This window comes from Orycteropus afer, unplaced genomic scaffold (assembly GCF_000298275.1).
Source record: "Orycteropus afer afer isolate SDZICR_OR568_19922 unplaced genomic scaffold, OryAfe1.0 scaffold00417, whole genome shotgun sequence".
Taxonomy (NCBI): domain Eukaryota; kingdom Metazoa; phylum Chordata; class Mammalia; order Tubulidentata; family Orycteropodidae; genus Orycteropus; species Orycteropus afer.
The window spans coordinates 2,377,214-2,393,627 of NW_006922004.1; the positions used below are offsets into that span (position 1 = coordinate 2,377,214).

A 16,414-nucleotide genomic window follows, 5' to 3' on the forward strand; every position below is an offset into this window, starting at 1 on the left:
AGTAAATTAGAAAGTTAGCAAAAAAAGAGGAAGACTCTAAACAAGGCAGATAGATATAGTGGCTGCAATAATGGGCTGAAGCATAACAATGATTGTGAGGATGGTGCAGGACTGTCCAGGCAGTGTTTTGTTCTGTTGTAGATAAAGTCTCTGTGAGTCTGAACTGCCTCAGTGGCAACTAACAACAACAACATTTTGTTTAAAAATTGCAGACCAAACCATATATGGGTACTAAAGTATTTTTATGTAGCATATTAAATATAAGGAGCTCTGGTGATATAGCAGTTAAGGCATTTATTTGGCTGCTAACCACAAGGTTAGCTGATTTGAACCCACTAACCAGCCCATGGAAGAAAGATGGGACAGTCTGCTTCTGTAAAGATTCACAGCTTTGGAAACTCAGTGGGGGTTGCTGTGAGTCAGAGTCAAGTTGATTACAGTGAGTTTGGTTTTGGTTTTACTGTATTAAATGTGATCAACTGTGTTAAGGTATATGTTAATATGCTGCAAACACAGAGTGGGTACGTTGTGGTGAACCATCCTTAGCTCAGTTGAAAAGATTATTTACTAGAAAGGATTCCTTTCACTAGCAGACTTCCATTGGGAAAGCACTATAGGTTAAAGACCCTGGAATTGAATGTAAAACAAATTTCAGTCAAAAAGACTAATTTCCTATCAAGTCAAAGAGGATGGTAAAAAGATAACCTAGAGAGAAAATGGAAATTGGGGAAGCCTGTGTATCCATCAAAACGCATCTGTAGTCTTATTCCTGTCCTCTTATGCATTTGACTTCAGGCATTTACAATTTTGTAAAGGCCCAGAATACAATATTTCCTTTTACTTTAAATGACTAGGAAGTTGGTTATGTATCTGACATGATATTAATAATTCTTTGGAGACAAGGGGGATTTAAATTGGAGGATTATTGTTACTTCCTGTGAGTAGTTCCTACTATATAAAAATGCATTTTGGTTGTATCTCAGTCAACTTCTCTTAAAACCTCAATGCAATGAATTAACCAGTCAATTTTTAATAATTGAATAATTTCTTGATTACGTGACTTACTGTTGTTATTGTTATGTGCCATCAAGCTGGACCCGACTCATAGCGACCCCTCCTTGGGTCTCCAAGGCAGTATCACTACGGAAGTAGATTACCCAGCCTTCCTTCCGAGGAGTGGCTGGTGGGTTTGAACCGCTAGCATTCTGGTTAGCAGTCAAGTACTTTTTTACCTCTTTTTTTTGTTATTTTATATGAAAATTGTGTTGTATCACAGTTGATAACTAGATCCACATATAAATGATTGTCTAGATATACCTGAATATATTGTTAACCTAATTATAAGACAGTTTTTCTATCTTTGCAGAAAGAACGGAAGGAAAAAATTTGGGACCCTGTTCACAGAGTGGCCCTTGCAGAAGCCTGTAGAAAACAGGAAGAGTTTGATACTGCCAACAATAACCCTTCTCAAGTTCGTGCTGATTGTTTTTATGTAAATATTACCATAGAGTTCTTAGAGAGTTAAGATTCTGATTAGTTAATTTTGCTAATTTTATTATTTATCCTAAAGCCAATTGCTTTAATTAACATCTAATGTACTTCCCGAAATGTACATAAGTTATAAACGGTGATTACGAGGAGTGTAATATATCTATTATATATACTATATTTATGTAATATATAATTATATATACTATATTTGTATGCAAATAATGCATGTTATAAGTTTTTATGCCTGCCACACACACACACACACACACACATACACATACACACACCCCTAGAGAATTATTGTCAGCACAGTATACTATGTAAAGAAAAGTTGGCATAGCATGCTCATGTTGATACCTTGTGGGAAAGGCACAGTTGGCAAAGGAAAAGACAGTTCAATGTGCGTGTTATTTGTGTAAAGATATGGTGAGCATCACCCCAGAAATTTTTCATTAGGCTTTCCTAACCATTACTTACTTCCTCCTTACCAAAGGCAACCACTATCCTGACTTCAAATATCATAGAATGATTTTGCCTGCTTTGAATTTTATAAAATGGAATCATCACTATGTATACTTTTATGTGTACCTTCTTTTGTTCAAAGTTGGTTCAAATTCAATCCATGTTGTGGAATGTTGCAGTAGGTTGTTCACTTTTACTGCTAATGTAATATTTCATTGTATGAATGTACCACAGTTTATCCGCTCTTTAAATTGACCTTTGTTTTTGGCAATTTTCAATGCTTTTGAATAATGCTATTTTGAATATTCTTTATGTCTTTTGTTTGATCACAAAGTGGTTGTACTAATTCATATTTCCACAAGAAGTGTGTAATAGTTCTATTTTTCTATATCCTTGCTATTGTTTTTTGAATCAGTTTGTGAAATGAAAATAATGTTTTTATCTATTATGAAAATAACATGTAGTTGTAGAAACTTTGGACAATGCAAGTGAAACCTCAATAATACCACTTCCCAGAGATGATGCAGCTCATTGTTTATCTTTCCTGATTTTTCTTTTAATGCATGAATGTACCTTTCCTTAATCAAACGTGGAATTATATTAGTGGTTCCAACCCTGGGTGCATGTTAGAATAACATGAAAAGCTTTTTTGCTGTCATTGCTTGTCCCCTAATGATAAAACACCTTGCAGAAGATATAGGCAATTTCTAAAGCTCTCTAGGAGCTTTGGTTAATGTGCAGCTAGGATTGAGAACCACTGGGCTGTATTATAAGGAGCTCTGGTGACATAGTGCCTAAGACATTTGACTGCTAACCTGAAGGTGGGTGGTTCTAAACTCACCAGCTACTCCTTGGAAGGAAGACTGGGCAGTCTACTTCTGTAAAGATTTACCACCTTGGAAACTCAAAGGGGGGGGGGGTCACTATGAGTCGTAATTGACTTGATGGCAGTGAGTTTGGGGTTTTTTTTTTTTTTTGGGTTGGACTGTATCATAAAAATAGAACTTTTGTTGTGTTGTTGTTAAGTGCTGTCAAGTCAGACCCAACACTTAGCAAGCCTTCCTTGGATTTTTGAGGCAGTGTCACTACAGAAGTAGATTGCCCAATCTTCCTTCCGAGAAGTGGCTGGTGGGTTTGAACCACCAGCCTTCTGGTTAGCAGTCAGATGACTTAGGCACTACACTACCAGAGCTCCTGAGCGTTTATTTACTTAACTATGTATAGATCTTTTTTTTTTTTTTTTAACAACTATATACTTTTCTAGGAGCTCTGGTAGCATAGTGGCTAAAGCACTTGACTGCTAACCAGAAGGCTGGCGGTTCAAACCCACCAGCCACTCCTCGGAAGGAAGGTTGGGCAATCCTACTTCCGTAGTGATACTGCCTCGGAAACCCAAGGAGGGGTCGCTATGAGTCGGGGCCGACTCGACGGCACATAACAACAACAACAACAACATATACTTTTCTATGTCAGGCCATTATTATTAGACATATTAAATATAGTATTTCAGGTGCTACACACATATATGGCTAACTTTATAGAAGGAGGAATCTGGACTTCATTATCCATTTTTATTATATTTTGTATACCAAAAGTGTTTTTGTGATTGTATGTTTCTAATAATGAGTATAGTTGACATTGAATAAATAAAAATGAATCATAAGTTAAGATTTTTAGAACATGTGAAAATTAAGTTTTTATTCACTTGTACTATTTATGTGAGTGTAGGACAACTTAATACATACATATTAGGTATATATGAAATTGCCAGGTTTTATAGATAAAAATGGTTGAATAGCCTCAATTTTACAGGATTCAATCTAATATATTCTACAAGTATGTTAATATTACATATTTTTTAAAAGAGTTTCAAAATACTTTTTTTCAGTTAACATATTGGGTCACATGCTTCTCATTTTAAAAAATATTAGGCTATACTCCTTGCTTCCCAGATGCTAGTTGGTTTATGGAATTGATACCAATGACTGTTTCCAAAGCACCAAGGGAGCTTTAAAAAATAATTCAGATTTCTGGATTTTATCTCCTAGGATTCGGATTTTAAAAGTAGGATATAGTATCTTTCTTTTTAATGGCCTTTGAATGATTCTGATTCAAGTGAAGTTTGGTGATCGCTGGATGAGATAATCACCTTTTATTCTATTTATGGTCTCAGGGTTATCATGAAAATTAGTAACTTGATTAAGATTTCACAGCTAATTACTGAACTTAAATTTGAAGCATATTATCGAACAGTATTTAATATTCTAGATCAGATTGGCTAACTTTTTCTGGCACCAGTTAGTAAATGTTTTCAACAATCTTGTTAGTGCTATTCAACTCTACCTTTATAGCATAAAGCACCCATAGATAATACATAAGACATGGTTGTGGCTATATTCCAGGCAAACTTCATTTACAAAACCATGCCATAGGCTGCATATGTGTGATGCGCCATGATTTGTCAACCTGTGCTCTAGATCTAAATACAGTAAACACAGTGAATCTAGAGGTATAATTTATTTTTTAAAATAAAATTGAATGTCTTTGACATGGCTTAATGTATCATTATTTATTTTGGTTTTAGAATTTATAGCCTTTCACATTTGTCTTTAATTATTTAAGAAACTTCACATGTGCTTGAAAGGTTTACCAAATTATTGAATACCAACATTTTTAAGTGTTTCAGTGGGGTAACAGTTGATAATGTCAGTTGTTATTTAGTTTGTACATGAATCTATTTTAAAGCATTTGTTCACATTCATAATTAGAAAGCCAAAGTAAATTTTAACTTATAATATTAAATCCTTGTATGTATTTAATTGAGTAAATTCTAAAGAAAGTAAGATGACTTGTGGTTTTTATCATTATCTGGGTTTTTAACAAATAAATTGGAAATAAAAATGATCCTGATATGAAATCTAAAGGTCTGTAACCCATTTTATAGCAATTTTATTTTAGAGTTACTTTTAGAAATTAGTTACACAGGAGTCCCTAGGTTACAAACAAGATCTTTAAGTCCAATTTGTCGGTAAATTGGAACACTAATATAAAGGTATTTGGCATATTATACTGCTTTTGATCATCTAACATTTTCAGTAGCCTTTCCATTTCAGTTAATTAAATCACTGAATTGCTTGTTAAATAATTGTAGCTTTCCTCAGGGCAGAGTTCCATTATTCACACTATACTTTAAAATTGTTCTGATCATTGACCAATTGTAGTCTAACCCTTTCCAGTGATTGATTTGCAATCACTTTATTGTTTCCACTTTAATTTCAATCGTGATTGTTTTCTATGATGGATGCATCACCAGCACTTGGATCAAATTTACGCTTTGGAGGTATGTTTTCAAAGGTAAATAAAAAAATTTAAGACACATACCAAGTTACACACTCAACATAGTGTTAACAGAAGCATGATTCACCTTAAAAAGGCTGACAGTCAAGCCGATGAGCCACTGAAGAAGCCATGGTATTTTCATGATTGTTATAAAGTAGTGTGTGCATTGGTTGTTATGAACTGTTACATTTAACTCAAATTTGTAATAGAATAGGCTTTATGGCAGTCCATTCTAAAGTAGAAGTTGTCTGTAAGTTGGACATTTCTTAACCCTGGAACTTAACTATAATACAAATTATAGGTATGTGACTAATACATGTCTTGACCAAATGATATCTTCAACACGCAGCACAGTATCTTTCCCAAGGTACGTGGAGCCAAGTGCCTGAATGAAAGACCAAGTGAAAGGAAATACTATTTTTAAAATGTATGTTAATTATTATCTGCTTTATTAAATTGAACTATGAATTACATAGATATAAAAATAAAGATTTCTTGCATTTTTTTTCCTAGGGTAAGATGGTCATACTGCTGGGTCATGTTGTATCTTTGTTTGTAATTTATCTTTTCAGAAACACAAAATGTACTAATATTAATATCTTTCTAATTTTTTTAGGCAAATAAGCTAATCAAAGAAGAGCTTCAAAGTCAAGTGGAATTACTAAATTCTTTTGAAAAAAAATACAGTGATCCTGGCCCTGTATATGACTGCTTGGTATGGAATGATGGTGAAACCTGGAGGTAAACTCTGTGTTTTATAGATCTTCATCATTTAAAAATGTTTTTATCTAATCCTTCAGGGGTGCCCAGAGTTTTGGTATACGTGACATTAATATGAAACCAAGTATGTAAGAGTCAAACCAGACCTTTACAAAGTAATAACCTTGTGCCACATTCATATTTGCCATCTGTAGAGTTTGTGAAGTCAGAAATAATTTAGACTTGTGTTATTAAGTCACTCATTTTGTTGAGAGTTATAAGAAGCTGGCCTGTGAAGTATGTCATTGTATTTACTGTCAGAATATTGTTAAAGATGATGCATCAATTCTTTAATCATTTGACAAGTATTTGTTGAATACATTCTTTACACCAAGTTTACTCTTTAGAAGCTGCTCTGTGGAATGTGTATTGGGAATATTCCGACTGGACTAGGAAGTATCAAGAAAGCTTTTCTAGAAATGATGTCAAATTGTGACTTAAAGGATCAGCATAAGTTAGCTAAGGACAAAGGGTAGAAAAGAGGGTTGAAAAGAGGAATAGGTTCAGAGGACAATGGGAGGAGGAGATGGGAGAGATCAACTGAGGTCTGATGATGCGGGACTTTGTTAGGGAGTTTCAATTTTATCCTGAGCTGTTAGGAAACTGAAAGTTGTAAGCAGGAGTCAGAGATGATCAAACTTAAAATCACTGTAGGTACAATATGAAGGCCAAGTGGGCCCACCATCAACAGGACACTAGTCATCCAAGCAGTAGAAGTTAGTGACCTAGGTAAAAAAAGTGATGATGGAAATGGAGAAATGAAGATAGTAAAGAGATAGGACTGTATGGTTACATGATTTCTATAAAGGACGGTGGCCAGTTATACACATTTTAGAGCCAAATGTGTTACTCTCTCCAGCACATTTGGAGGATTTTGCAGTATACATTTTACTTAATAATCTCAACCTTTATACACTAATTTTATTTTCTTTTTGCTATTTTCCCCATCAGTTTTCAGTTTCCTAGACCTTGCTAATGGTGCTCTGGTAGAGTAGTGCCTAAGGCATATGACTGCTAACCAGAAGGCTGGTGGTTCAAACCCACCAGCAACTCCTCAGAAGGAAGGTTGGGCAATCTACTTCCGTAGTGATACCACCTTGGAAACCCATGGACGGGTCGCTGTGAGTCGAGTCCAACTCGATGGCACATAAGAACAACAACAGCAATTGTTGACCTTGCTAGGTTTTTATGTCTTTTGCAATGTCCTTAATTATTTTGATCACACATTGGAGTGTATATTAGAAACAAACTACATCAGGATCCTTCTTTCTAAATTTGTAGTTTGTTAGTGCCTGGGTGGCATAGATGGCTACTACTAACCAAAATATTCATGGTTTGAACCCACCCAGAGATGCTTGGATGACAGGCCTAGAGATCTGCTTCCACAAGGTCACAACCTTGAAAATCCTACAAGGCAGTTATACTCTGCACACATAGGGTCACCATGAGTCAGAATTGACTTTACAACAGCTAACAACGTTTATAGTAAATGCCCTAGCTATACTATAGTAGTAGGCTTTCTTTTATTCACTGTAGCAATTTTATTTGACTTATTCAGCTTGTCAGAACCCAGTTCTTCGAATCTTAAAAAATAAGTTCACAGGGGTCTGACAGATAAAAACATAATATTGACCGAATTAAATGATATACATTCCTTTTATGATTTTGTTTATATTGTTAAATTTATTTTGTTTTTAACCCATCTTCTACTAAAGTGTTTGGAATATGTATTTAATAACTTAAAAAGTTTATAAAATGGGTAAAGAGGACAAGGATAATCATAAAGCAATGTAGAAAAACTTTACATGTTTGTCTAAAGTTATTATAACTCTGGGACCAAAGTTTGGTATAGTTTGTCTAGTTTCTAGTTTCAAAGAGCCTTCATAAGCTGTTGGATTCATGAAACCAATAATACTGAAAGAACAGTGGGAAGTAAGACTTCAACTATGTGTCAAAAGCATCTTGAGCCATTCTGCTATCCTAGGCCAAGCTTTTGTTCTAACTTCTTAAGTGGTTAGGTGCTTTTTTACATAGGGTTTTGTGATGGACAGTGTTCCCACGGTCCTTTGTACCACTTCAGTTAAGTACTGGATCATATATAAGTAATCTTAACTTATATTTACTGGTGAGTTTGTGAAACAAATGTATCAGAACCAGGCAGTTAATTGTATTTTTTGTGTTAAAATAGATAGGATAATAAGATAACAGAGAAACTATATATGATCTTCAGAAAGGTAAGAAATTTGATGAATTTTGATATTTACTGTTGATTTCCAATTAACAGAGCCTGCATTAATTCAAATGAAGGTGAAGACTTGAGTAATTCTACTGTATTGAGAAACTACAAAGAAGCCCAAGAATATGGCTCATTTGGCACAGCTGAGATGTTGAATTACTCCGTTAATATATATGATGATGGAAACCTACTCTCCATTGTGACCAGTGGAGGTATTCTGTTTCAGATTTGCTAATTAAAGATAGATTTAATCCAACCCTGCTGCCATTGAATCGATTCCAACTCATAGTGACCCTGTAGGACAGAGTAGAACTACCCCATAGGGTTTCCAAAGCTGTAAATCTTGACAGAAGCCAATTGCCTCATCTTTCTCCTGCAGAATGACTGGTGGTTTCGAATCGCTGATCTTTTGGTTAGCAGCTGAGCACTTAATGACTGTGCCATCAGAGCACCCTAAGATAAATTCCTATAGCCAAAACAACCTTACAGAGAACTGAATCTAATGATCTAACTAAAAGACTAGGTCTGGAATCACAGATATGATGATTCATTGGCAAGGTGGTGTTTTGTTTTTTTTTTTTAAGTTATAAACAAGTAGGATCCATCCTAAGAATACATGCATGGTCTAGCAGTGGAAAATCCATCAAAGTAATTTATCTTATCAATAATAATTTCACTCCCAAATAGTCAGCCTTAAGAAATGAGCACCTGACCCAAGCCATGATGTTTTTAGTCACCTCATATGCATGTGAAACTGGTCACTGAACAGGGAAGACTGAAGAAGCATTGATGCATTTGAGTATGGTGTTGGCAAAGAATATTTAATATACCATGGACCGCTAGAAGAACAAACAGATCTGTATTGAATGACGTACATTTAGAATTCGCCTTAGAAATGAGGATGGCAGGACTTCCTCTCTTATACTTTGGCCACGTTATCTGAAGGAACCAGTCCCTGGAGAAATGCATCATGCTTAATTAAGTAGAGGGTCAGTGAAAAAGAGGAAGACCGTCAACAAGATAGATTTGACACAGTGGCTACAACAATGGGATCAAGCATAGCAATAATCGTGAGGATGGCGCAGGGGTATTTTGTTCTATTGTACATAGGGTCACTGTGAGTCAGAACTGACTCTATGGCACCTAACAATAATACCCATCAACAAAATAATAGATTGGTATTTAAAAAGTTACTCATACAGTGGAATTGAAAATGAGTAAGTGTACATGTAATACACAAAACTCAAGTGAATACAATGAAAAACCAGATTGATGATGAAACACATTCATAACATTTTAAAACTTGACATGTAATACTATACAATGCTTGTTGTATATGTGTGGTCAAGTCGGACCCAACTCATAGCGACCCCTCCTTGGGTTTCCAAGGAAGTATCAGTATGGAAGTAAATTGCCCCATCTTCCTTCCGAGGAGTGACTGGTGGGTTTGAACCACCAGCCTTCTGGTTAGCAGTCAAGTGCCTTAGCCACTATGCTACAGGAGCTCCCACAATGTTTGTGGATAGTAAAAATATTAAAATAGTTGCAATTTCACATGGTTAAAGCTGTTTGTGTAGTAAAAATAAAAAAACATAAAATGGGAAGAATAGGGTATCAGTTTAAGGGAACAGAGGATTGTTTTAACTCTGTAAGCCTTCCTCCCCCAGCGTTACTGAGATATAGTGAAGTATAATAATCTGTACTCACATGTACACAATTTCGTAAGTTTTGATGTGTACATACACCTGTGTGAAACCATCCACAGTCAAGATAGTGAACATGTTAGCTTGTATTATTTATAATGTAATCCTCTTCCCCATTCCCAGATAACCACAGATCTGCTTTCAGTACTCTACATTAGTTTTGTGTTTTCTAGAATTTTATGTAAATGGAAAATATGTATTTTATTTTAAAATATAGTTTTGTTCTGACTTCATTCATTCAGCATAATAGTTGGAGATTCATCCATGTTATGATTATAGTTTATTCCTTATTGTTAAGTAGTATTCTGTCATACAGATGTGCCAAGATTTGCTTATCTGTTCATCTATGAATGGACATTTGGATTGTTTTTACATTTGAATACTAGGGTTTTTTTATTTTATTTTATTTGGCCAGATATCTAGGAGAGTTGACTGGATATGGTTATTATACAGTTAGCTTTTTAAGAAACTACCTGTTTCTAAAAGTAGCTGCAACATTGAACACTCCCACCAACAGTATATGAGTTCCAGTTGCTTCATATACTTGCCAACAGTTGGTATATTTGGTCTTCTTAAGTTTAGCCACCCTAACTGGTGTGTAATGGTGGCAGAGTATTTGTTGAGGGTAAGGAGGGATAACATTAAAATCCAGCTTTTCTCTGGGTGTGGATAAAATGAAAAAGGAAGAATTGGTAACACTGGCCCATATTCATACATGACGGTACTTGACTAGAGCAGGGGAGTCCCAGCACTGCAGCAGACCCAGCTGGAAAGGTCATGTGTACTCAGTTCTCCTAGAGCTCCAACTACTCTATTGTCATCTACTAATTAAAGCTGAATACCAGTTGTCATTTATTATTGAGCTTACGGTATTGTCTTTCTGATAGTAGTGGTATATTTCTACCCATCTTTAAAAACACTTTTCTGCTAAATACAAAAAAGTTTTTAAAAAGCCATTTTTGTTTTGTTTTTTACTTTATTGATATGTAACGTTTATACAGAAAAGTATAAAAATGACAAATATATTCTCACCAAATTATTGCAGAGGAAACACTGTAACTACCATCCAGGTAAAGAAAAAAACATCACTAAGCCCTTTTCATTGTTGTTTGCTAATCACTACCCTACCCTGTCTCCTTCCAAAATTCTATTCTGATTTCTATCACCTAATTAGTTTGAACCACATGATATTGCAGTTTTTATTGGTCAGAAATGGTTAAATAGTGGCAGTAAAACCTAAAATGATGGCTTTTGATTTATGTAAATAGAATCATTTAATATATATCCCTTTGTGTGTGACTTCTTTACTTCAACTGTATTTTTGTGAGATTGATACTGTAATATGTAAAAATAACCCATATTTATTGCTGCATAATTGTCATATTGCACTGGGAAAACCTACAAAAGACCTTTTTGAGGTGTTGAAGAGCAAAGATGTCACTATGAAGACTAAGGTGCACCTGACCGAAACTATTGGTATTTTCAGTCACTTCATGTGCATGTGAATGCTGGATTGTGAATAAGGAAGACTGAAGAACAATTGAGGCCTTTGAATTGTGTTGGTGGAAAATACTGAAAATACTATGGAATGCCAGAAGAATGAACAAATCTATCCTGGAAGATGTGCAGCTAGAATTCTTCATGGAAGCAGAAATGGCCAGACCTTGTCTCACCTGCTTTGGTCTTGTGGTCAGAAGTAACCAGTCCCTGGAAAACAATTTCATGCTTGGTAAAGTGAAGGGTCAAAGAAGAAGGGGAAGACTTCAGTGAGATGGGCTGACACAGTGGCTGCAATGATGGACTCAAACCTAGCAAGGATTGTGAAGATGGCACAAGACTGGGCAGGGTTTCGTTCTTTTATACATAGGGTCTCTTTGAGTCAGAATAGATTCAGCAGCACCTAACAACAACAACAGTAGTCATTCTGTGAACATACCATATATCCCTTTACTGTTGATGGATCTTTGGGTTGTTCCAAATTTTTGCTACTGTGAACATTTTGTATATATCTTCTAGTGTAGATGTTCACACATTTTTGTTGGGTATGTAGGTAGGAGTGGAATTGCTTGGTCATGAGTATGCCTGTATTCAGCTCTCCAGAATGCCAGTATCCTTTCCCAGTAGTAGTGTATGAGTGTGTTAAGAGTGTGTATCCTCATTAACTTTTGCTATTGTTAGCCTTTAAAATTTTAGCCAGCCTGAAAATTATATAGCGATATCCCATGTGACTTTAATTTGCATTTCCCAGACAACTAATGAGGTTTAATACCTTTTCATAGGTTTATGCTTTTGCAACTGTTGCCCTCATTTTTCTTTTGAGCTTTCTTTTCTTTTGCAAGATACTATATATATATACCTATAGGAGCTCTGGTAGCGTAGTGCCTAAGGCACTTGACTGCTAACCAGAAGGCTAGCAGTTCAAACCCACCAGCCACTACTCGGAAGGAAGGGTAGGTAATCTACTTCCATAGTGATACTGCTTTGGAAACCCAAGGAAAGGTCACTGTGAGTCGGGTCCGACTTGATGGTACATAACAACAACAACATACATACCTATATAAATTCTTTTTTATTTATATGCATTTCAGATATTTTCTTTGTGACTTGCATTTTTGTTTTCTTCATAGTGTTTCAGTGAGTAGAAATTCCTAGTTTTAACATGGTCCACTGTCCACTTTGTTGGTCCTTTTTTTTTTTCTTTTTCTTTTTAATGGTTGTTGGGTTTTTTTATGTCCTATTTACAGAATCTTTGCCTACTGCAGGGTCATAAAATTGTTCTCTTATTTTTATCTTTGTTGTTGTTGTTGTTATGTGCCGTCGAGTCAGACCCGACTCATAGTGACCCCTCCTTGGGTTTTCGAGGCAGTATCACTACGGAAGTAGATTGCCCCATCTTCCTTCCAAGGAGTGGCTGGTGGGTTTGAACCGCCAGCCTCTGGTTAGCAGTCAAGTGCCTTTAGGTACTACACTACCAGAGCTCCCATCTTTGGGAAGCTTTATTTCTCCTTTCACACTAGTATCCACACTGCAAGAGTTTGTTTTTTTGTTAATGTTGTGTGAGATAGGAGTCAAGATAATTTTTTCCTCAATTGGATATCTAGTTAACTCAGCACCATTTATTGAAAAGACCAATCTTGGCCTCCCTCTTGGACAGTACATGTCACCTTTATCATAGGTCACAGTGCCTTTAGTGATAATCATATCCCAGTTGCTCTTTCAGATGAATTCCTGTAGATGTGACACACTGTAGTAGGTAGTTCTTGTGATTTTGCATCCTGTAGTCTATATTGTAAATGCTTTTTTGCCTACAGTATTATAAACTCCTTGAATTTTGTTGTTGTTGTTATGTGCTGTCGAGTTGGCCCCGACTCATAGCGACCCCTCCTTGGGTTTCCGAGGCAGTATCACTACGGAAGTAGGATTGCCCAACCTTCCTTCCGAGGAGTGGCTGGTGGGTTTGAACCGCCAGCCGTCTGGTTAGCAGGCAGGTGTCTTAGCCACTATGCTACCAGAGCTCCCCTTTGAATTTTAGTTATTTGTTATTGTCTACCAACCAAAAAACCAAACTCACTGCCTTGAGTTGATTCCAACTCATAGTAAACCTATTGTGTTTCCAAGGCTGTAAATCTTTACAGAAGCAGACTGCTCCATCTTTCTTCTACAGAATGGCTAGTGGATTCAAACCACTGACCTTTTGGTTAGCAGGCAAATGCCTTCACCACTATACCACCAGAGCTCCTTGGTGTTCTCTACTGTACATACTATAGTAATAGGTCCACAAGTGTTTGGTTGCTAGTTTTTAACTGTCTAAATGGTACGAAATACAAGGAGGGGAAGTTACATAATCCAAGGGTAGCAGAATAGTATATATTTAAAGATACTTTAATATTTGTGAATTATTGGTAAGAGAATGTAATAAAGATCACGGTATATTTTAGGTTATTTTTATTATGATTGACAATATGCAAATTGAACTGCATGGTTGAAACTTTGAGTATATGAGAATATTCTGTCAATCTTCCCCTCTCCCTGTTTCTCTCTCTAGGAGCTCATGGGACACATGTAGCTAGCATAGCTGCTGGGCATTTTCCAGAAGAACCAGAGCGGAATGGTGTAGCTCCAGGTGCTCAGATTCTTGCGATCAAGATTGGTGATACAAGACTAAGCACAATGGAAACAGGCACAGGCCTCATCAGAGCCGTGAGTATTTCTGAGTTGTCCATTTTGAAGATTAATAATTGATGATTATTAAAACATTTTTAGATTTATAACATGCTCCTAGCTTACTAAGAACACAGTGAATGATATTTAGTATGTAAGACTTTATTTTAAAAAGATAAGTGCTTGTTAATTCATTTTAAAATGAAAAAGGAGGATGTCAAAGGAGAGGAAGGAATGCAGTTAGGTAAATAAGACAATAAAGCAGGAAGACAAGGGGCAAGATTACACTAAAGAGTGAAATGATTGAGAGTGACAGGGTGAGTATTTTATCAAAATTATCAGAATAAAGTGTTTTGGATTAACTCTCATGAAGAAAATACTTTATACTAGTCATTTCTAATAAATCCCCTGGCAAGCAATTTTGAGATGCTTAAAAAACAATACTGAACAAAATAAAACCCTCTTAGCCAGCTTGCTCCATCAGCCTGAGAGAAAGTAAAAATCTATACTCCATTTTAACATACGAATTGTATTTTTATTACTTTGCCTTTAGTGATTTTAAAAGCTAGCAAAGACTATTCCATTCTTTCTGTCTCTCTTTTCCCCAGTCCATTGTTGAAGTGCTCATTTTATTTTTTTGAGTACTTCCTGTGCTATGTTGTCTCCCCTTCCTTTTTTGCCCCAAGTTTATCATGATATGCAGATTTAAATGTAACTTATACATTTGAATTAAAATATGATTGGTTTATAAATTATGATATTACATACCTTGATTGTACTGGCTAATCTTTTTCTATAAATATAATTGCCACCTAAACTAGATTCTTAATTTTCTTAATAGATGATAGAAGCTATAAATCATAAGTGTGATCTTGTTAACTACAGCTATGGAGAAGCAACTCACTGGCCAAATTCTGGGTGAGTATTCTTTGATAACCTGTTAGCCATAGAACCTTAGCTAATGAAGGGTATCATAACTACTGCATGTCACAAGTGAAGAATAATAGTCACAATAGTTAGATGTTAACTGTATCTCCTAGACCTCTGGTCCTCAATCTCAAGGTCACATCTTTAATATTGTCACTGTTAATTGCACTATGCCTGTAATCTCAGTTTAGACATTCTTCTTTCTGTCCAAAACTTCCTTTCTTCTGCAGCATTTATTCTGTTCCGAGATTCTAATCTACAGACCCCTCTCTGATTTTCCTTTTTATTCCTTCCACTGTTAGCCCCACTAAATCCTTACTTCCCTTCCTAACCAGTTGAAATCTAAGGGTACGTCATTGTAATTACTCATTCCACAAATATCCCAAACTCTTCCTCTGTTGCAAATAACCTGACAAAACTTCAAATTTGATGAAACCCTACTGTTTCCCTTCAGTGATGCTACGCCTAGTCAGCTGAGGCATGCTGGAGACATTCTGTCTCACTTTAAATTTATGATCACATTTCTACACTTTTCACTCAGCATTGTCTTTTGGTCATAATACTTTTACCCTTTTCACTCTTATGTGACCATTTTAAACTTGCTTTTCTCTTCTCATATCTTTAGCATTCTTCCTTGTTCTTCCCACAGCTGATGTCCTAACCTTTCTTCTGCAGAGAAAATGAAAGCACTTAGAAGGAACCTCCTTTACTTTCCTACACCCTAACCTGACCCTGCCTTCTGTTTTGTGAAAAAAAGAAGTGTCCATGATCAAAACTCTTCTGAGCATTTCTGACCTGGATCCCATTTCCACTCTTTTTCTTAAAGATTTTGCTCTATTATCATCACTATCTCCTTTCTGATATTAACAGTATACAAACATGCTTTTGTGTCTGCTATCTTAGGAGGAAAAAAAAAAAGGAACAACTTTGATTTTTACTCACTTTTCCAGCAAAACTTGTTAGTTGTATATGTTCACTATCTCACTTTCTCAATTTCCATCTCCTCAGTGCATTCTAGTTTCCTTTTTGCCCCCTCCACTCCATTCCTCTCTCATGATGTCTTCAGTGTTTTCTTGCTGCCAAATCCAGTGTCATGTCTTTGGCTTTATGTTAAACCACCACTTGTTGTGGAGTCAGTTTCTGCTTAGGGCAGTCCCATATGTTACATTAGAACTGTGTGTTCCATATGGTTTTCAGTGGTTGATTTTTTTTGAAAGATCACCAGGCCTTTCCTCTGAGGAACCTCTGGGTAGCATAACCAACCACATTAACCATTTCACCACCCAGGGACTCTGACCTTATATTACTTTACCTCTTTTTTTTTTTCCCCATAGTA

At 35.9% G+C, this 16,414-nt stretch overlaps 1 protein-coding gene across 1 annotated transcript in view; it reads left to right on the forward strand.

Moving 5' to 3' along the window:
* TPP2 (tripeptidyl peptidase 2) overlaps positions 1-16,414 on the forward strand; it is a 133,374-nt gene that overhangs the window by 30,462 nt on the left and 86,498 nt on the right. The window contains exons 4-8 of the mRNA XM_042782696.1: positions 1,367-1,471; positions 5,909-6,033; positions 8,336-8,499; positions 14,036-14,190; positions 14,993-15,069. Coding sequence (XP_042638630.1) covers positions 1,367-1,471; positions 5,909-6,033; positions 8,336-8,499; positions 14,036-14,190; positions 14,993-15,069 — 626 coding nt within the window. The remainder of the gene's footprint in view (positions 1-1,366; positions 1,472-5,908; positions 6,034-8,335; positions 8,500-14,035; positions 14,191-14,992; positions 15,070-16,414) is intronic.